General features: G+C 36.3%; 1 protein-coding gene across 11 annotated transcripts in view; it reads right to left on the bottom strand.

Annotated features, from left to right (window-relative positions):
- The window catches only part of SCEL (sciellin), a 110,282-nt gene that overhangs the window by 5,019 nt on the left and 83,310 nt on the right, over positions 1-21,953 (bottom strand). For 10 of the 11 annotated variants that reach the window (XM_063650990.1, XM_063650994.1, XM_063650996.1 and 7 more), the window contains 5 exons: positions 13,517-13,579; positions 8,109-8,198; positions 7,339-7,413; positions 4,501-4,575; positions 1,004-1,112 (listed from right to left, as the gene is read on the bottom strand). In XM_063650990.1, coding sequence (XP_063507060.1) covers positions 1,004-1,112; positions 4,501-4,575; positions 7,339-7,413; positions 8,109-8,198; positions 13,517-13,579 — 412 coding nt within the window. The remainder of the gene's footprint in view (positions 1-1,003; positions 1,113-4,500; positions 4,576-7,338; positions 7,414-8,108; positions 8,199-13,516; positions 13,580-21,953) is intronic. The other variant, XM_054446863.2, reaches the window with a different exon arrangement.

Raw genomic sequence — 21,953 nt, 5'->3', positions numbered from 1 at the left:
GCAATCAGTTGACAAAGTATTGCATTCTTTGACTGGATTTGATCATTTGTATCAACCGTAGAATGTTGCACTAGAAAGAAACCATATATTCGGCCCATAGTTTCTCCAACTGACTGTACATTAGATTAATCAAGGAGCTTTTTAAAAATACCAATGCCCAATAATCACCTCTAAGATTCATGATTTAACTGGGGCTGGTCCCGATCATTCTATTTTTTCCTCATCTCCCCAGATGATTATAATATGCAGCCAGGGTTGAGATCCACTGGTCTATTCAACACTTCATTTTACAGTTAGGGAAACTGAGGCCAAGGTAATTCAGGTGGTTGTCCAAAGTCACACAGACATAGTTACAGGCAGAGGCAAAACTAGAACTCAAGTCTTTAGATTCCCGTTTACTGCTTATGCAGTTACACCAAAACCAATGATGTTGATCCACCCAATGTTATGGTGAGAATGCAAAGAAACATCCTTTGAAAGCACAAACTATGAAGCTTTAGTCTACTAATAAAAGCTTTATTAGTATTTATTGAGCCACAATTAATTACCACTAATTATGCTCTCAAAAGCAGACTGACGTTCACCTATTGTTAAACCCATTGGTCCTAATTTCATGAGGTAAGAAACTGCTAGCTTTCTTCTCAACAATTTATTTTCTTGTTTTGATTTCATCACATATTTTCTGTAATGCATAATTTAGTAAACTGTTGCAAAAACTTTTATAAAAAGAACAATTGGGTTTTTTTCCCCACAGATTTAAATCTCTAGGGTAAGAGTGAATAAATGTGTCAGTAATCAACTGCAAGCCTAAAGCCAAGATAGTAATTACAAACATTTGAGGTTTAGGCTGCAGAACTCAGAAATATTTAAGTAGTGTACTATTAATGTGGCTGACAGTGCTTCTGAAAGCTTTTGCTTCATCTCATGTATTACATTAAATTATTATTTTATTCCAGTTATTATGCAATTTTTTATTAGTTAAGTGAAATAAACACATCCTTACCTTAAAGCAAGTAGAATGGCAGCAAATTTGTAATTCATCTAAAATCATTTTAGTTTCTACACCCAAGGGTTTTCGGCAATAAGTGCACATATCTCTTTCAATGACAGACCTAAAGAGATGTAAGCAATTAAAAATAAATTTGCCATAATACAAAAGACAGATGTATTCCCTATAAACTCACATGGCAACGGTATGTTAATTTTGATGATACTTTAGAAAATTTCACAAAAATCAAGGAAAGTTTGGAGTTTACTTATTCTAGTAATAGAATTGACTCTTCTAGTTTTCTCAAAATGATATCAAATAATTAAAATGAGAGAAAGTCCCAAATTATTAATTCATCAGAAATCAAGAGTTCATCTGGGTGGGACAAAGATGTTCAGTTTCCTAATTGAATTAGGAAATATCTCAAGTACTCCTCAGAAGTAGTTGAGGGCTTTTAATTATGAATTTACATATATCATGTTACAGATTACATGGAAAAATTATGCTGCAGATTAATATACATTTTTAACTCTCAGAATATTCAACAGGCCCAAAATAGAAATCCATTCAAGAGCACATAGATAAACTCACAAAATGATGAGTCTGTAGTGCCTGGGACTGTAGGGGCCAGAGTCACCAAAACACTCCTCTTGGTGCCACTGGAAGACTCAGGATATAAGGATACCTATCATGACAAAATTTATACCCTCCAGCAAGATATAACCCCACCACAAATTTGATGGGGAAGAAAAGAGAGTTTTGTTATTTATTAAATAACAAATACTAAATATTTGTGAAAATAATGTTCAATGATAAATGATCTGTAGATGTGATCAGCAGAATCCAAAATATCTTGAGTCACACCAGAACCTTAAGAAAGGATCCTTTTCCTTTTTTAAGGTCTTAGGACAGTCTTAAATAGCACCCTGCAGAGTATACTAGTTTCAGGATATTAGCATGCAGGCCTGACATTTCCAGAGTAGGATATGTAATGGGGTAGTGAAATTAAGCTATATTTATATAGCCCTTTATATGATATGTGAAGTACACTTTTCTCTGCACTTATATACTCACTTATTCTTCACAATATTCCTGACAAGCCACTATTATTAATTTTATCATCATTTTATTAAAAAGAAAGAGGCACAGAAGGATAAGTAACTTGCCACTATCATGAAACTAGTGAGTGGAAGAGTGAAGATGTGAATGGAGGCAGCGTGGTACCAACACAATAAGTCCAAAGATCTGTTGCGTTCATTGTGTTGAAATGAGTTAGTCGTACCCAGGAACCACTAATCTATTATCAAGCCCAGAAGTAGGAGCAGAGAGGAGAGAGAATGGAAGGGAAAAGTAAGTAGGAGAAGAAAGGCGTTATAGTAGATAAACTTTATCTAGCTTTATACTTTTAATCATTCTAGTAATGTCTTTCTAAGTCTCATGTATATAAATAAATATTTTCTGTTTTTATTTGTTCTGTACCCACTTGCTTATAGCTACCTGGCAAATATTTTCCTATGGATTATCCATAAACACACACACATATGTATGCATACACTTAAATTTCCTATTTAAGACTGTAAGCACTTCAAAAGTAGAAAATAGGTGCTCTATGTCCTTCATCCATTCCACAGGCACTGATCTAGGAGCTGCAAATACGAAGAGTGGTGAGACAGTCTCCTCTGACAAGATGCTCTTTCCACTGGGGAAACCAGATGCATGATATAACATGCATGATTGTTTCCAGGGTTTGGGTTGAAATGCACAGTGGAATACAGGTACGTGGACAGACTGAGGAGAACAGAGTCAAGAGAACCACTAACCCCTGAGGTGAAGTCTGGAAAGCCTTGTCAGAAAAGAGTGCTATCTGCATTGTTTGAAGAGGAAAGAGCTCTCAAGGTGGGCTTGGTGGGGTGGGGATGAGGGGTTGGTGGAGGAATTCCAAGCAGAGTGAACAGAACATACAAACTTGCTACTCTGGGAGGGTGTTTGGAGGGATTCAGCATCAGTGAATATTCTGCAGGAGCAGGTTCTGAAGGGCCATGGAGAATGTACAAAAGATGTTGGACTTTATCCGGTTACATGGGAAACCACTTTAAACAGGATTGACATGCTTAAATAAGAACTGTAAGAACATCACCAATTTCACACACTATCAACAGCAAAAGGTTGTATAACTGACTGGTCTCATGGAGAACTGACTTCTGCACTGATGACTAGGAAAAATTTCAAAGCCATTTTAGGAATAGGGTTTAAAGTCTTTCTATTAACAGCAATACTTTTATGGAGAATGCTTTCCTCCCTTAATAATAGAAATACAAGCTCAGGAAATGCACTGATGTTGGTACTATCTTTATTAAGATCATACAGTTAGTCAAAGATCTTTTCGAAGCATTATGAAAACCTAGATCTGTTTTTTTTAATTGGCCATCCAGATGATATCTGTAGTTCTAATTCTGGTGTCAATGACTTTACTACTCAAAGAGTTGTGACTTATAGGCAAGACACTCAGCAAAGCATTGCTAATGGGCAAAATATTGGAAAAGTGACAAGAAAGGGATATAATTTTGATACCTGGTTCACCCATGTTTCCGTTAGAAAATGGAACATAGGTTCATGTTTTTTTTAAAAAAATTTACTGAGTACACATTAGGTACCAAGCACTGTGTTAGAAGCTGAGACTACATATGAAAATAAAATATCTCTACCCTGAGTGAGTCATATCTCCAGCCCCTGCTATAAAGAAACACCATCAGTGGAACATCAGACATTTGCATGATGGCTTGTTTCCAGGGCTTGGGTTGAAATACTAATTATTTATTTTCATTTACTTCACTGGAAATCTGCAGGCCATACTCTCATAAGTGTCACCTAGGTGACCCACTGAACATTAAATGGTAAAAGAGGATCACTAACAGCAAAAACCTGGAACAGGGCCAGTTCACCAGCACTCAATCAATACTCATCATAACTCCACTCCTGGGAACTGAGCTTGGGCCCAGAGTGGGTCACAGCAGCATATCTGCATGGCTGTTTTTAAGCCAAGAAGGCTGCAGAAAAGCACAAGAAGGGGGGGTTGATGGCACAGTCTATGGATGCAATGAAGCCTAAACGCTAATAATGTGGCAGTCCTGGGGCCTCCTGGGGATCACCAGCAGCAGAGGGGCTGGCCTGGGAGGCAGCTGTAAGGCACAGAAAGGTCTTTTGATAATATGCATCAAAATCGGACAGCAGCAACAGCCAGGAAGCCAAGAAACAAATTCCTGGATGCAGAAGTTGTTATTGAGTTGCAATTTGGTCTGCCCATGCACATACATGACAAGAAACATCAGCAGAACCATCTCCAAGTACAAAGAACAGCAAGAAATATATATATATGTATGTATATATATATATATATACGTGTGTGTGTGTATATATGTGTGTGTGTGTGTGTATATATATGTGTGTGTGTATATATTTATGTGTGTCTGTATGTGTGCACTTTTTATGTACGGAAATAAAGACATACTCACCTATCAGAAGTTGAATAAACAGTTTGTATGTATTTTCCAGAGATATTCTCCTGATATCCATCCTTGGGTGATTTACTAGGAACATAATATATGGACATGTGAGAATCAGGTGATTTTCCTTACGTAGATAAGAAAACACACTCACACCACCTCATGAAGCCTCATAATATTTTATCTTTGTGTATGTTACAAGCCAGGATGATGTACTGACACATTTTTTTAATCTGTAGAAATATTGATACACAAGTCACACCCAATTTGACATATATACCAAAATAAATAGAGAGTAGGGTAAGGAATACAGGAACAAGTGTGAGCAGGAAAAGAAGTCCTAATCTTTCATGAAATTTATACTTGCACCTCATCTGTTTACTAAAGAAAGCTACACAGAATGTAAAGTAGATAAAGAAAATACACAAAGCACAAACAGGGCAAGCACACAGACACATACACCATTCACAGAGAGAAACTGAGATTCTTGAACTTTTAGAAAAAGCATGCAAAATTTTTATTTTTACTTGAATATATCCAAGAAAGAATAATTTAGAATGAAAGCAAAAGAAGTATGATTTTTAAAAGTCTTCTGTTTTCTATTATGTAGATTATCCCAGCTTTTAAACACCACTCTTTCCCAGAGACAAATAAAATCTGTAATGTCCTAACCAGCTGGCTCCCATAATTGCTTCCCAAGTACTTATGCTATCTGGGCATATATTAAGAATAGAAGCAATATGTTTCTTTATTTCATACAATGAGTGATAACCACATGGCTCTCACTTGGGATTTTTAAATGAGAAATCTATCTCTCTCTCCAAATTTCCTGGAGGCAGACTGCCGTCAGAACTAAAATCTACTTTATGAAACACATAATCCCAAAATGCTACATAAAAATTTGCACATATTTATGGAGGATGCATGTCATGATTCCCATTTTATTGATGAGGAAACTTGAGACTGGAAGAGTAACATCACTAGAGCTACATGGTTAGGAAATGACAAAGAAGGATTCAACCTCAAATGTGACTCTAGGGACTCCATACTGTACCACACTGCCTGTCAATGTAGATTTTAGGAAACTTAAGGATGTCCGAGGTACATCACCATCCTTGCTAGGTTAAGGTACAGGAGACAACGAAACCTTTCAGAGGCTTCCGGTCAACAGACTATTAGCCTGATATGCCACAATATTATCTTTTTATAATGATGGTGCTCAAACTCTGATGCACATCAGGAACATCTGAAGAGTTTGTTAAAACACAGGTTGCTGGGCCTGAGCTGCAGAGTTTCTGATCTAGCAGGCAGGAGTGAGGCCAAAGAATTTTTACTTCTGGAAAGTTCCCAGGTCATGCTGATGATACTGGCCCAGAGACTATGCTTTGAGAATTATTGTTCTATATGTGAACATGGTACATATATGTACAGGGTATACAGTATGTACTTTTAAAAAAATAAACCATAGTCATCATAATAAAATAAGTATGCTTTAGTCTTGGTACTTCCATGAATCAAGTTAATATTATTTTATCCATCTATCCTATTAATTAAAAAATCTAGAGTATGATGTTTAGCAGAATATTCCTATTCTTAAATAAATCATCCATTATTCAAAAATCAATATTGTGGTTGTTTGGCATTAGTTCCCATAAGAAATTTCTTTAAAAATCAAAATGTATTGATGTGACATCCCATAAGGATAAAAATGTGAGAGATTATTATGTAAATATAGAAAAAAAAGCCTATGTTATTGTTCGCCAATATTTCACACCTTGCCTTTACTATGATACTATTTGATATTACTCATCTTTTTATCAATTTATTTCAGATTTAGTAACTCCTTGCTATTTTAAAATTTACTCTGAAGTGTTTTAACTTTTAGTTTAATTGAAAGACAGCAGAAATCACTGACTTGAATACTCCAGAGAGCGAGAATTGGATTAAGGAAAAAATCAATATTGATGTTGCATTTTACAAGGTAAATTATACATGGGTTTGAGAAACCTTTTTTGGAAGATCGCTTACCTTCTGACATGTATTGTATTTCCTGGATCTCCATCACGACTGCCTTCCACACAGAAGCCTCCCTGAATACTCTTCTCTTAGACCTCTTTGAAATGGGCTTAGCTTAACATATGGGTCATGTATACCAGCATTTGTGTGCCCCACCATTATTGTACTCCACAACTGGGACAATTCTTGTTTTATATTCCTTGAAAACCAAATGAATTATTGAGCCCTGACCTTGGTTTACATTTTCCTCAATATCCATCACTCCAAGCAGCAGATTTCAATTGAAACATCAATATCCCATAACTTGGGCCAAGATGCACTACTCAAATTTTTTTTTTTCTTTTTTTTTCTTTTATTATTATTATTATTATTATCATTATTATACTTTAGGTGTTTATTGCAGCATTATTTACAATAGCACTACTCAAATTTATACCCCTTATTTTAGACTGGCGGTAAACAACAGTAGATAGAATCATTTAATTCAAGTGGAACTCCAAATTAGTATAGGAATAGTTGTGCGTTTTATAAGGCTTATTTTAACCATATAGTTAGATACATTTATGTGAGAACTTTCAAATGGCAACCCTATTATGTATACATGTGTTATATTAAAATATTATTGAATTCATCTAATGACTATAATTTTTTATAGCCCAAGTACATAATATCAGAAACATTATAGAGAATTATATATGTAGAACTCAATGTGCTTATAAACGGTCTTCTATTTGAAAGAAGCACACTCTAAAACAATAGCATCTCTTATTAAACACAGATCCTTTCAAAATTATAAAATGAAGCAATATATTTGAAATAAATTTTGAATACCTATTCTCCACATATGTCCTTGTGTACACAACAGTATCCTGTGGTCCTGCCTGCTTGGCTCCAGTGTTAGAGCTGCAAAACAAATCATTTTACTTCACGATTAAAGTTTATTTGCAAGGATAATAAAAACAAGGCTATTTTCTAATTCAATGCAAAATGTAATGCATATATGTTCCTTCTGAACTATAATTTTGAAACATGAATGTTAGAGTGGTATCAACACAGCACTGCAAAAATTTTTTTGTCTTCCATTTTGTTTTTAACTTCCACTGTCTTGGTTTACTTCCTAAGTATTGTTACAAAACTTGATCACTCAGTAATTCTTTTGTAGAATATGAGGATTATTTTTGAATATTTGTATAATATGTTCTAATGTCTCTTTCTCTGATGTCTCATTCATATTTCCAAACCATAACTTTCTTCATAAACCTCAAACCAAAAGTAGACCTTAATTAGCTATCATGACAATATCTGATTTAACGAAGCCTTTAGATCTACCTAAAGAATGTCACACTAATGTCACAATCATGCTTTTTTAAATTGTAGACTTTTTAAGGGAAAATCACACTTGATAGTTTCCTATCCAGATGTCACACAATGACACATTCACTAACTCAATACTTTTGTGTAAAGCTGTTTATGCAGGTAACCCCACATAAAATTAGAAATTTCTGCATTTCAAAGAAAGGGTCAAGTTGGATGTGGGGTATTTTTATAAAACAAAGGGAGAATAGTCCTGTCATTTATTCTGCAGTTGACCGCAGTAACTGAGATTGTTCCTGGCTTCATAAGAATGGGAAGCAATTCTTGTGGACTGGTTGTGTAGAGCATTGGTGAACCCATTGACTTGGGCATCTAGCCTGAGAAAGCAAACACAAGTATTTGGCACTTCAAATCAAGGTCACTAGAAGTTTTTTGTGTTATTAAAGTTCTTCTCAATTAACATTATTTTACAATGTGAATCTCTTTATGTTTGCCTGGCTTCTACACAGATAACACAAATAGAATGCGTGTGCTATTTTACTCCCTCTATGGAAACCTCTGCCTTACCTTTAAGAATAATCTATAGGTATGTGCCACATTAGCTAACATTGCCCTTTTTATCAAGGACAGAAATCATCTGAAATTGGTTCCTGTAACATTTTCACACCAGCAATGCCATTATAGAAAGCTTCCCATGTACAATATATCTAATAATTTATCAATTGAATGAAAATGATCCAGAGGTTGCTTTGAGAAATTCCAGTCTTCATTTTGTTTTTAATGGAAGGCAATATTTTGAAGATAGCAGAAGAACTCTGACCTGGATTTCTGCTAATCTAAAAATGTCATGATGCTTAACAAAATGTAGGCGTATTTGCTTTTTCCTATGGAAGAGAGGAGATTCTTAATGCAAAAAATAGAGAAAATTTAAGCTCCTTTTCCTCCTCCATGTTAGTAAATTCTGACATAGAAGAGACATGAAAACCTAAATGAGGGTTCAGGTCTTAATCAAGCCTTATCATTCTCAAACAGGCTGATATAGCTCTCAAAGAAGAGGAAAGCATTTTTTCACATATTATCTCTGGCATACAGAAAACCTTCTGGTTTTAAGGCAGATGTTTCACAAAACATCCAGGTGAGCTAAAATTTTATTAAGTGATGAGAAGGTGGAATTAATATTACTAGGTTTTCTAACACGATTATTAGACTATGTTATCCCAAGAATAACACACCTAGCTAAGAATCACTTGAAAATGTTCAGATCATATAACGTACAATACAAAACCCAACTTTAAGAAGTAGACAGCGTCAAAGGACAGAGATTATCAGTGAGTTTGAAATGCATTTGCACTGTCTTCAGCAATCAAAAATCACCAGTTTGCAAAATCCACAAACAGGAGAGATAAGTGACTTGCCAACAGTACTGTTATGGACTGAGATGTATTCCCACAAAATTTATATGTTTAAGCCATAACCTTCAATGTGACTATATTTGGAGACAGGGTTAATAAGGAGGTAATAAAGGTCATCTGAGGTTATGGGGGTGGGGCCTTAACACCACAGAACTGGAAACCTCATAAGAAGAGGAAGAGCTACCAGAGATATCTTTCCTTCTGTGTACAGAGGAAAGGCCATGTGAGTACACAGTGAGAAGGTGGCCATCTGCAAGCCAGGAAGAGAGGCCTCACCAAAAACTAACCCTGATAGGACCTTGCTCTTGGCCTTCCAGCCTCCAGAGCTGTGAGAAAATAAATGTCCATTGTGTAAGCCACCCAGTCTGTGGTATTTTGTTATGGCAGCCCATGCTGACTAATACTGGTATCTTTTCCCAGTTGCGTTTATAATGTGATTAATGACAATGCCTTTATGGCAGATTTAATTTTTATAACTGTGAATAAAAACCAAATGCTAGGTTTGGAATGTGGGACAACAAATTCTTCGATGGATTTTGCTCCTCATGTAGACTTTGAGGATGATAATTTTAAAAAATAAACCATTATTTTGGAGTAATTTTAAATGTACAGAAAAATCCCAAAGATAACACAGAGAGTCCCTGTACACCTTCACCCAGATTCCCTTAAGGTTAATATCTTACATAATTATAATAGAGCTGTCAAACCTACAGAATTAATATTTGTACCATACTATGAACTAAACTACAGATTCATGTCTCACTGGTTTTTACATTGGTGACTTTTTTCTGTTTCAGAATCCAATCCAGGATATCATATCTACATATCCATCATGTCTCTTTGGTCTCCTAGGGTCTGTGATAGTCTGCCAAGTCTTTGTTTTTCATGGGATAGTGACAGATTTTACAACAAAAAATGTATCTTCATGACAATAAGTTGTAAGACTAACTTCTTGTTATTTAGAACCATAGGAATAGAGTTGGAGAGACAACACTTTGGCAACCAACAAAACAGCCTGCAGTGCCTTTTAAAATGCTACTGGGCCCCCTATCCAGATATTCTAATTTAACTGGTTTGGGGTACAGCTTGGTCACGAGGAATCTTTAAAGCTCTCCAGTGAGTTCCTTATACAGTCAAGGTAGAGAATCACTGCCTTAGAGGTTGGGAAGTCCAACCTCTTACTCAAAAGAGCATTGATTCTCAAAGTGTAGTCCCTGTAATAGCAGGTGATTCTGATGTACCCAAAAGTTTGCGAAACAGTGTAATAGAAGAACCTCTGCCAAATTATTCCTCTCAAATGCCTTGAATAATCCTTGTAAAGGAGAACTCATGACTCATAGCATATGTCACTTGATGGCTTAATTGTTAGGAAGTTATCCTCCATTGAAACAAATTGCTGAATTGTAATTTCCAATCAATGGTCACAATTTTGTTTCTTAATTAAGCAATGACTCTACAAATACAAACCCAAACATTGTATTGAATCTTATAGAATTCCAAATGGATTTAAACTTGAGAAAATGTTCCCTACAGTATAAATTCACCTTGAAAATTTACCTAAAACCCTCATACACTGCGTGTGAGAATATAAAATGATATGGCTGCTTTGAAAACAGTCTAGCAGTTCCTCAAATGGTTAAACACAGAATTACTCTACAATCCAGCAGTTTCACTCCTGGTATATACCTAAGAGAAATAAAAACACATTTTCACACAAAAACTCATATACGAACGTTCATAGCAACATTAATCAAAATAGTGAATTAAAACCCAATAGTGAAACAATCCAAATGTCATCAGGTGATGAATAGATAAACAAAATTGTCTAGCCACCTTATAATTATATGATTTGAAAAGTATTACAGTTCTTAAAATCTGTGAAATGGCCCTATGAAATTAATTTCACTCATAGTCACAAACCATTTAGTTTAGGGAAAGACTCTATAATTTAGAATTGAAATAAAAATATTTAAACTTATTCCTGTTGAGTCTTAGAAAAAGTACCCCAAAATGAAAGCCTCAGAAGCAAAAGTTTTTCTCTGACCTTCTCCTGCCCTCCTGTCTCAGTCTCATTCTCCCCCAAGGATAGCCAAAGAAACTAGAATCCGTCTTCCCCAAGGCAAGTCATACAAACCAAAACCCCTTTTCCCCAAAGCCAGCCATAAAACCTAAAATTATTACTCTACCTATCCCTTCACCTTTCTTTCTATGTAAAAACTGGCCATAAAGAAATTCTCTGACATCCCTTGCTTGACTGTAGGTCATAAGATCCCCAATCCAGAAGGATTCTGCCCCATGCCCAGAAGGAAGAAATGCATGCTCAAGAGGTTAAGAAGAATCTAGGGACACAGGCCTTGCTGGCTTTCCCTACTCGGTCTCTTGCCATTAGGTCATATTATTTTTGTCCAATCATATTTCTACATGGCTCTCTGTACTTTATTGAACCTAAGTATTAAATGGACAATTTCCCCTGTATCTTTGGGTCTTCATTCTGAAGGCTCCCATCAAACAGGTTAAATAAATTTGTGTGCCTTTTCTCTAATTACGCTGCCTTTTGGGAGTTGATTTTTCAGCAAAGCTTCAGAGGGCAAAGTGGAACTTTCCCCTTGGCTCCTACCTTCTTAACGAAACAAATTAGAAAACATGTATTTGCTTGGGCATCCAATTACGATGTAAAGTGAATACATTCATAAAATGAATCACGTCTCAGTTTAGCAGATTTTCCTGGGACTCTTATTTAGATTTTTAATTTGATTCATTAGAGTACCTGAAGAGGTAGAGTAAGCTGAAGTTACAAAGAAGCAAAAACTGAGAGGCAAAAAATTTTTGATTATCAAACAGAAGAGCAGAGAATAAGGAAGCCGATAGGTACAGGGAAGGGCAGGAAAAAGATGGACAAAAGCCAATACTCAGTGACTAGCTGAGTTCCATTAGTAACAAAGATCTCTAGTTAATGTCCAAGGGTTCCAAACTTCTTCAGGTCAAGAATGGGCAATCTCCCAAGTGAAATCTCTCTGAGGCCTGGCAATGCCACCATTCCTGCTCTTGAACTTGCATGAAATTCCATTTCCTCATTAATCCCATTTCATGAACAAGCCCAATGGAACTGGAATGCTTCTCAAATCACATGGGAAATTCCTTAATTTTATGTAATAATTTACTTGTAATTTTTTTTACCCCAATCACTTCCAAATAATACTTGAACGAGATTAGTTAAGTGTAAGCCCAGTCCTATTCCCAAAATAGTACATGTGTTTCCAGGATAAGCAGATTCTACTGAAAATTTATCTTCCCTCATTCTCTCAAAGACTTTCTCAAGGTCACAAACAGAAGGAAGATGATGTTTTGGGGAATTAAAGGAATGGAAAGAAACTCTCTACCTGTCGGATTCAGGAACCTTTTAGAGACAGTATGAAAAAGAAAAATAAGCCAGCTCTTTTCCTAGCTTTTCCATTCTCTGCAGATGAAATCAGCAATATCATTTCTTTTCATAGAAAAATTAATAGAAAAGGTAACTGCACCTTATGAAGGTGAAAATAGTAACCTATTGTGTTTAGTATTCCCTCATATGTAGGGGTAAGAATTGCTAAACATGGAAAAGTTAACTTTTCCTGAAATATACAGTCTGTGACAAAAATGAAGTATAGCTCCTGTCCTAACCTTTCTTGTAATGGCCAATAAGGTATCACAGTTTTAAAGCTATTATACCCTATGGTGTAAAGAAATTTCAAAATTAGGTCCTGTTTTGTGGCTGTGATAAATTCATGCATTCTTTTAGCACTAGGCATCCAAGGAAGAGATTCCCAGAGTGCTTTCTGCACTGCTGAGAGCTTACCAAGCAACAGTAAGTAAAAATAAATCTTCACAGCCCCAAAGAGCTTTGAATTTCCATGATGCCATTTACACTAAGCAATAGAACAGCAGGTCCTGAGTCACAAATTCTAACAGAATAAGAATTATGTTAATTTTTCCCTATTAGCTATTAAGCACCTTGTAAATTTTTGTATTGGGATGATATATATATATATATATATATATATATATACACACACACACACACGTATGTGTATATATATATACACGTATATATATACACACACACACGTATATACACACATATACATACACATTATCCAAATTATATATTACATAATATATAATATTATATTTTATATATATAATATATATATTATATTTTATATATATAATCTTCTAAGGCTATACAATATATGCAGATGCATATAGAACTCATAAGAAAAAAAGTGAATTATAATAAGCTTTACCTTCCATTCTTGTTTTCAGACACATGAGAATTTACTCCAATTAAATTTTCCAGGTTCTGGTCTCTAAGGAAAAAAATATATATATATGATTTAGTTACAACATAATGATAGAAATAAGAAAATGCTAAAATATTTAAAAATCAGTACATAATCTTAGACACAGTCATTTGTGGTCTATCAGGCTATGGGAGATTGAATATCTGACATTGAGCTATTTGATCCATACAACTCATGGATCAAACATGGAAGTATGGATTACATTGTGAAAGAGAAATAAAGAACTAACTTTTTGGAAGGTTTGGGAAATCTGATCTGAAAAGAAATCACTAATTTTTATTCATATTCAGCTCATTTTTCTTTTTTTATTGATGTATAATAGATGTACAAAGTTTCAGGGTATGTGTGATGATTTAATACATTCATATAATTTGTAAAGATCAAATTAGTGTACTTGGGCTATCTATCACCTTAAATATTTATCTTTTCTTTATGCTAGACTTATTCAATGTCTTCTCATCTAGCTATTTGGAAATGTACAATCAATAATTGTAAACTATAGTCACCCTACTGATCTAATACTAGGTCTTATTTCTTTTATCAAACTGTATATTTGTACCCATTAATCGACTTCTTTTCAGCTAACATTTAATGAGTACTATCTTTGTGTCATGAAGTACTGTGTTTTCATATGAATTATCTCATTCAGATCTCACAAAAGTCCTGCAGAACAGCATCTGGAGCTCAGACAGGCAAAGTCAATTTTCCAACGCCAATTAATTAATTTTCGGAAGAGTCAAGATTTGAGATGATGCCATCTGCCCACCTGAAATCAATTCTTAGATGTTTACCCAGAGACCTTATTTAGGCTTTAGGGATCACAGAAACAAGAGAAATCAACACAAAATTTGAATAAATAATTCATTATGTGGGGGATAAATGGAGTGATTTGATAAATGGAGCTGGGGAGGCTCCAGGAAACTTACAATCATGGCAGAAGGTGAAGGAGAAACAAGTACGTTCTTCATAAGACTTCATAAGGCTGCCAGGGGGAACCACCAAACACTTTTAAACCATCAGATCTTGTGGAAACTCACTGACTCTCATGAGAACAGCATGGGGGAAACTGTCCCCATGATCCAGTCACCTCCCACTAGGTCCCTCCCTTGACATGTGGAGATGTGGAGATTATAATTTGAGATAATATTTGGGTGGAGACACAGAGCCAAACCATATCATTTTGTAAAGAAGGACACTAATGTCCAAACTCATACAGTTGTGGTGAGAATGAGTAAGTTAATGTAAATAAAATTCATGGCACAATGATATGGTTTGGCTGTGTCCCCACCCAAATGTCACCTTGAATTGTAATAATCTCTATGTGTCAAGGGGTAGAGCCAGGTGTAGATAATTGAATCATGGGAATGGTTGTCCCCACACTGTTCCTGTGGTAGTGAACAAGTCCTAAGAGATCTGATGGTTTTATAAATAGGAATTCTCCTAAACAAGCTCTCTTGCCTGCCACCACATAAGACATGCTTTTGCTCCTCCTTCACCTTCCGCCATGATTGTGAGACTCCCCAGCCATGTGAAACTGTGACTCCATTAAACCTCTTTTTATTTATAAATTACCCAGTCTTGGATATGTCTTTATTGGCAGCATGAGAACAGACTAATACACACAATGACTACAGTTGTGGGTGAGTTGAATAAGCACAAAAAAAATAGTAGTGCAGTGATCCTGCAGTTGACACTATTGATTCCACATTTTGAGAGGCCACTTTCACATTTTTATTTCTGTCCTAAGTTGTCACATCTTTGGAATTAACTGTTTTTTAAAAATCTCCCCTCTCGTGGTCCTAAATAGTGGGTTCAAATAAGGTTATTATACATGGAATCAGTATACAGACTCTCACTCACAAATATTGATAAAGATGCAAAATATGATAAAATGTTCTCATGTTTATGTGGGGTGAGATTTAATACTCTTTTTACATAACATCCAAGCCAACAATAATTGGTAAAATATGCAAATTCGGCAGCATTCCCCAGCCATACTTAAGCCTCACATTTAAAACACTAACTGCATACTTTTGAAACTGTAGAAATTAGGGTAAATTACTTTTTAAATGAGTTACAGTGGAACTATGCCAATTAATACAGGTAAAAAGTACTAGGTTTCAGAAGTAGCTCGGAAGTATCAAATTATTGGCTTTGCAGTCCAAATGATGTAAAATTCAAAACTGAATTCTTCTACATAACTGCAAGAACTGAGTAAGATAATCTCCCAGCATAAATCCTGCAAATTTAGAAATAGTGACTAGAGTCTTTGGATTTGCCTAATCCTTGAAGGTCTCCACTAATTACTAGAGCCACCTTCTTGGCATAAGGAGTCACTAAACTATCTTAACAACCTTGGCCATTAAGAGATCTTCCCCTTAATGTTTTAAGTAATACTTTACTAAATATTTGGGGATAGTGGAATAAAATTAAAGGGAGTATCATGGTATTCCATGATCCAATTTCTTAGGTATGTCAAACTGGGATGGTGGGCAGTGGTAAATAGTGGAAGATCATCAGGAGGTGTGAATCTTGGGCAATTAGAACTTTGTTTCTCAAAGTGATTCCCCTTCCAGTGCTAATGCTAGAGGAACTGAGTGCTAGTTTTATAGGGAAACTGGTGGCTTTCATTACAACTTGAGAGTAGGGTCATATTACTATGGCCTAACATGGCCTTGCACATAGTAGCTGCTCCATAAATATTTGTGGAATTAATTTAAATTATCTTTTCTTTTTTGGGGAAACCTCTTACAACCTTACCCAGCTCTGAGAAAAGATATTAAAGGAACCCCAGGGGGAAAGTATTAGCCTAGACCATGAACCTTTAAGATTGTCTGGTCTGTCTATATCTAGGGTCATAGTGTCCACCACATCCATGTGGAAAAAAGACCAGTAAAGCCAGTTATGGACATTTCACCTCCATCTCTGTCCATCACCCAGGACCTACCTTACTTCACCCCTGAATGCATATATTATATTTCTTTCCTTTTTGCACAGCTCTCAGTCCTGGCTTTGTTTAAGTACCTTTGGAGCTTGTTCTGGGTTGAATTATGTACTCCCCCAAATTCATATGTTGAAGTCCTAACCCCCAATAGCTCAGAATGTGAACTTATTTAGAGATAAGCGCCCTCAGAGGTAATCAAGTTACAAACAGTGTCTCTGTAGGAGGAAATTTGGACTCAGACACACACAGAGGGAAGACAAAGTGAGGACATAAAGTGAAGACAGTTTTCTGGCTGGGCACGGTGGTTCACGTCTGTAATCCCAGCACTTTGGGAGGCTGAGGTGGGTGGATCACGAGGCCAGGAGTTCCAGACCAGCCTGACCAACATGGTGAAACCCCGTCTCTACTAAAAATACAAAAATTAGCTGAGCGTGGTGGCAGGTGCCTGTAATCCCAGCTACTCAGGAGGCTGAGGCAGGAGAATTGTGTGAACTGGGGAGGAGGAGGCTTCAGTCAGTCGAGATCCCGCCATTGCACTCCAGCCTGGGCAAGGGGGCGAGACTCCATCTCAACAAAAAAGATAAACTTTAAAAAAAAAAAAAGTGAAGACAAGTTTTTCACAAGCCAAGGAGAGAGGCCTGGCACAGATACTTCTTTTTTGGCCTCAGAAGGAACCAACTCTGTGGAAGGAACCAACCCTGCTGACAGCTTGATCTTAGACTTCTGCCCTCCAGAACTGTGAAACAACAAATACTTGTCTTTAAGCCACCCAGTCTGTGGTAGTTTGTTATGCAGCCCTAACAAATAAATACAGGTCTGCTTCTACCCTCACAATGTGATTACATATATTTTCTCAGCCTTATGGTGGACATCTTCAACTCCTCCTGGCTTTCAACTCCTGGCTGCTATAGATACTGCATCATCCTGGCTGCTGTAGATACTGCCCACCTGTCGCTCAACCTCTTTGTACCTTAGTTTTCATGAGGGGGAGAAAGAATGGGTTTGGATCTGAGAAAGGAGAAGAAGCCAGAATCTTAAAAATCCAACAACTACAGATAGATAACTCAAAATTGCAACCTATGCATGCCTTCAAAGAAAGACATTTCCAAAGTGGTACAGTTGCAAATCACCAAATAAACTATATTATTATTTGTTTCATAACATTTTTCTTATTTTATTAAATAGTACCACATATCAGGTTTGGTAGAGTAATATTTATTTATTTATTTATTTAAGGTTAGTCAAGTGAAGCAGTGGAAGTGGAAAAGGAACAAAGAAATCTATAACTGGTGTGAGTAGTTAGTAGTAAACACCACCGCACTCAGAGCAGCCAAGATTTTAATCTGAATAATCTACACTAACATTTAATGCAAAATAGAAAGTTCCAGATGAAGAAAAGTACAAAATGTGTATTTACTTTGGCTATTCACTCTGATCGATGCCATCAGCTACATTTGAAGATCCAGTAAAAGAAGCACAGACTCATAAGCTTTCCAAGTTAAAGGAGATACAAATAAATTTTTGTTCTTTAATTAAGACCACATCAATTGCATAATGACTTTTACACTGTGGTATAAGATAAAGAACTGTAAGCCAACTGTGAAAAATAGATTTTTATAGAAATGCAGCCAAATGCTGCAGGGTTAAGCAGAGGCTTGATTCCGAACCTCTTTCATGGTGGTGGTGTAGAAGGCAGGCAGACCTTACAATTTTATACATTTATGGGCAAGTGGAATTAATTCTAAGGAAATCACCAACTTTCTGTAGTTACAGAAAATTATTGAAGAGCAAATTGTTACTGACTATTGCAACTAATAATGTTTTTTGTTTGTTTTTTAGAGACTGGGGTCTAGCTCTGTCTCCCAGGCTCGAGTGTAATGGTGCTGTCATAGCTCACTGCAGCCTCGAACTCCTGGGCTCAAGCAATCTTCTCATCTTAGCTTCCCAAGTAACTGGGACTACAGGTGCATGCCATTGCACCCAGCTAAATTTTTTAATTTTTGTAGAGACAGGGTCTCACCATGCTATCCAGGCTGGTCTCAAACTCCTGGCCTCAAGCCATCCTCTCACCTCAGCCTCACAAAGTACCGGGATTACAGGTACCTGGCCTAATAATGTTTTTAAAATGTAGATTGCAAAATATTTGGGGAGAAATATGAGTTATCTATGAGGTAAAGCCACAGGACAATTTTTGAGTATAAGAATTTATCCATGTTATAATAATGTCATTTATTTTCTACTACCACATCAAAAACTATAACACTGTCTTATAAAGCAGGTGAAGGAAAAAAAATAGAGATTCTGGGGACCAAGGAATTATGTCTCTTACTATATAACTTTTCCTAGGAGAAGCTCTGCATATGAGAAAGTTATTAGCTCACTCCTAACTGTTCTTCCTTTCTCATGTGGGTGTGGGAGGTATTTATTAATAGGCAGCAATATGTTTCTCACCATACAGTTCATTTAAATTGTTTTTGTAGAGTATCAAACATATTTACAAAATTAAGAGTCTTCATATAAAAAATTTACTATGGTATTCCTTTTATGCCAGGAACTAAATCTTAGGCATTAGGCGTTAGTTCAAAAGGAATATCTGTCTTTCTGAAAGGAATAGAGAATACAGTGAAAGAACTGGTATAATTCCTCAACTTATTGACATAGCAAAATGGGCCCAACTCTTTATAGTTTTACATATTTTTATAAGTCTTTTCAGTAACGGAGTCTTAAAGATTCAGTATTAAAGAAATTAACAGGTCCATACAGCAGTTCGGCAATTTGGGTATTTTAAATATAAGATGCGACCAAGAATTTCAGTGGCTCCAATTCACTATAGTTTATTGAGATTATGTCATGAGCAAAAGATAGTCATTGGCTCAAGCAAGGAGACCAGTCATAAGAAATCTGATTCTTTTCATCTTGTTTCACTCATAGGGGCTCAGAATGTCACAGCTGGAAGGCTAGACTTTCTCTAAGTGGACTATCATAAGGCATTGATGAGTTTGAGATTTATCCTTAATATTTGCTAAATACCTAACATGTACCAGGCATTGCATTATGCACTATGGGTAAAGAAATAAACAAGGCAGACCCAGTAGTTACCCTTAAAGACTTTATAGTCAAAAAGGGATGATTAAATAATAACTCCCTCGAAGAGACCAATGTTATGGGCCAGAAAAGACAGCTCGAGAACATCTAGAAGAAGCATCTGATGCAGACATGGTGGGTCAGGGGGGCTTCCCAGAGCCTGAGTGAGAGACACCTAAGCTGATACCTAAAGGATAAGTAAAAGTAAAAGTTAGCCAAGCAATAGCGATGAAGGAGGAGTGAGGAGTATGCAAGTTAGAGGGTGTGTGGGTGGGGTTTGCTTTTGGGTGGAGAACGATAATAGATGGGAGTGGGAAAGCCCATAGATGCCAGATCATGGTGGGCTTAGAGACCAGGTTAAGGAGGAGCATGGCCATTATGCAATGGCAATGGGGAGCCACAGAAGGAGTTTAATCAGAATGACATGATCAGATTTGTGTCTTAGGAAAATCACTCTACAGGGTGGCGAATGGATTGAAGGGCAGAAGGGGAGATTGGCAGCAGAGGGGCAAGTCAGGAGTCTGAACAATAATCTGGACTACAGTACCAGTGGGTATGATGAACTGTCTTGGACCACTCCCTGAGATTATTAGGTGATCCATCCAAAGTGATTGATTGATTGATTATGGGGAATGAAACACCAGAAAGAGTCAAGGTTGTCCCCAAGTTTATGTTAACAGAAATATGAAAAATATGCAATAGGTAGTTAGGAAGGAACTCTTCTCTTTTTGGAATACTAAAAACTTGGGGATGTCTTAACAAATAGGAAATCCTTAAGAAGATGGAAGTATAATGCCACAAACAGTTGAGTATTTTTTTTTTCTACTTTAGATGAAGGATGCCTTTTCTAACTGTAAAGGCCTTGGTGTCACTAGATGCTTTTCAATATTCATTCAGGAGCAGAAAGGTAGCATTTTAATAATCAGTCTACCACAGTTTATAGGCTACAGATAACTGAATATCTCTCTTTGACACTGGTTGATGAAAATGTGAAACAGTTACTGCTAAAAGTCATGCAAATTCTTACTGAATAAATGAAAATTTTGTGCACATCTGTATTTGTTCCTAGAAGAAGCTCAAGGATGCCTGCTTACATTCTGATCAATGGCTGTAGTTTGTTCAGCCCCTAACTGTGAATTAAATATACAGCTGCTGGAAATGTCAGCAAAGTCAGATGAAAGAACTCTGATTCACTGCTGTTATACTATTAAATAATCAGTGCTTGTGTCACACTGAATTGATATAACAGTGCCTTGTTACTGTTCTTCCTACTGGGAGGCACTTTTAAAATACTCTCCTTTATAGTTGCATTAAAATCAAGAGGGCAGAATGGAGTGATTACAGATACGGGTGGCTGAACCAATTGAATGAAGTCACTTTTTTCAAATAGATGGTTCAGTCTTTCCTGTTTGTCTGCTTTGTGATAATTCTTGAACATCCCAGAGGATTCTCATCAAATCTGGCATACTACTAAAGAATAATTAGACATAGGTTAGGTTAGATTTGTGAATCAAGCCGCCATCTTAAAACAACACAATAGCCAATATTTTTAAATTTTTTTATAGTAATCATATCTGTATATGGAAAATGTCCTCTTTCTATGAATATTTGATTAGGAGTTGCTGAAATACAAACTAACTTTCTACCAAATTGGCCTCTTCTAATAAAACAAAAGGCAAAAAACTCTTCTGAGAAAGTTACCATTGTCAACAAAGCACAATTGTCAGAGGGACTGAGGGAGGAAAGGGGTTGGGGAGGGGATGTGGGAGAGAAAGTGAGAGACTACATTTTTCACTGTCAGTTATTACATAACGTGGTTATTAAACCTAACCACTTTCAACATGATTGGAAGCTTCCTAAAACTGTTACTGATAAAAAGAAAAATCCACCCAACAAATGCCACTATAAAGAAAGGGCTCTACTTAACAAAGATATTTCCGTACGATTCTCAGCAGCAGGGTCCACTGTTATTTCAGCTATTAGAAAATCCGCATGCAGCAAGTGTTTTCTTTCCTCACTGTCATTTTAATAATAATCCTCCAGAATAAATACATCTGATCATAGTCCTTTAACTGTGTATGAGCAGAAGAGGAGCATAGGGAATATGAAGAATGGAAAGAAGAAGAGAGTCTGAGCTGATTTAACCACAGATCCTTTGTTTTTCCTCTAGGTAATGACATTAGAAGTCCCTGAGTTTAAGTCCAGGGTGTACTTTCTTTCTTGAAAAGGTTATTTAGTACCTTTGAGCTATAGTTTCTTCTTCTACAAAATAGGGTGCATGAACAGATTTCTCATGGGATTGTTGTGAAGATTAAATGTACATGAATTGCCAGTCACATCCTGGGTGCTGAA

Source organism: Pongo pygmaeus, chromosome 14, assembly GCF_028885625.2.
Source record: "Pongo pygmaeus isolate AG05252 chromosome 14, NHGRI_mPonPyg2-v2.0_pri, whole genome shotgun sequence".
Taxonomy (NCBI): Eukaryota; Metazoa; Chordata; class Mammalia; order Primates; family Hominidae; genus Pongo; species Pongo pygmaeus.
This window is presented reverse-complemented; position numbering and strand designations above follow the sequence as displayed.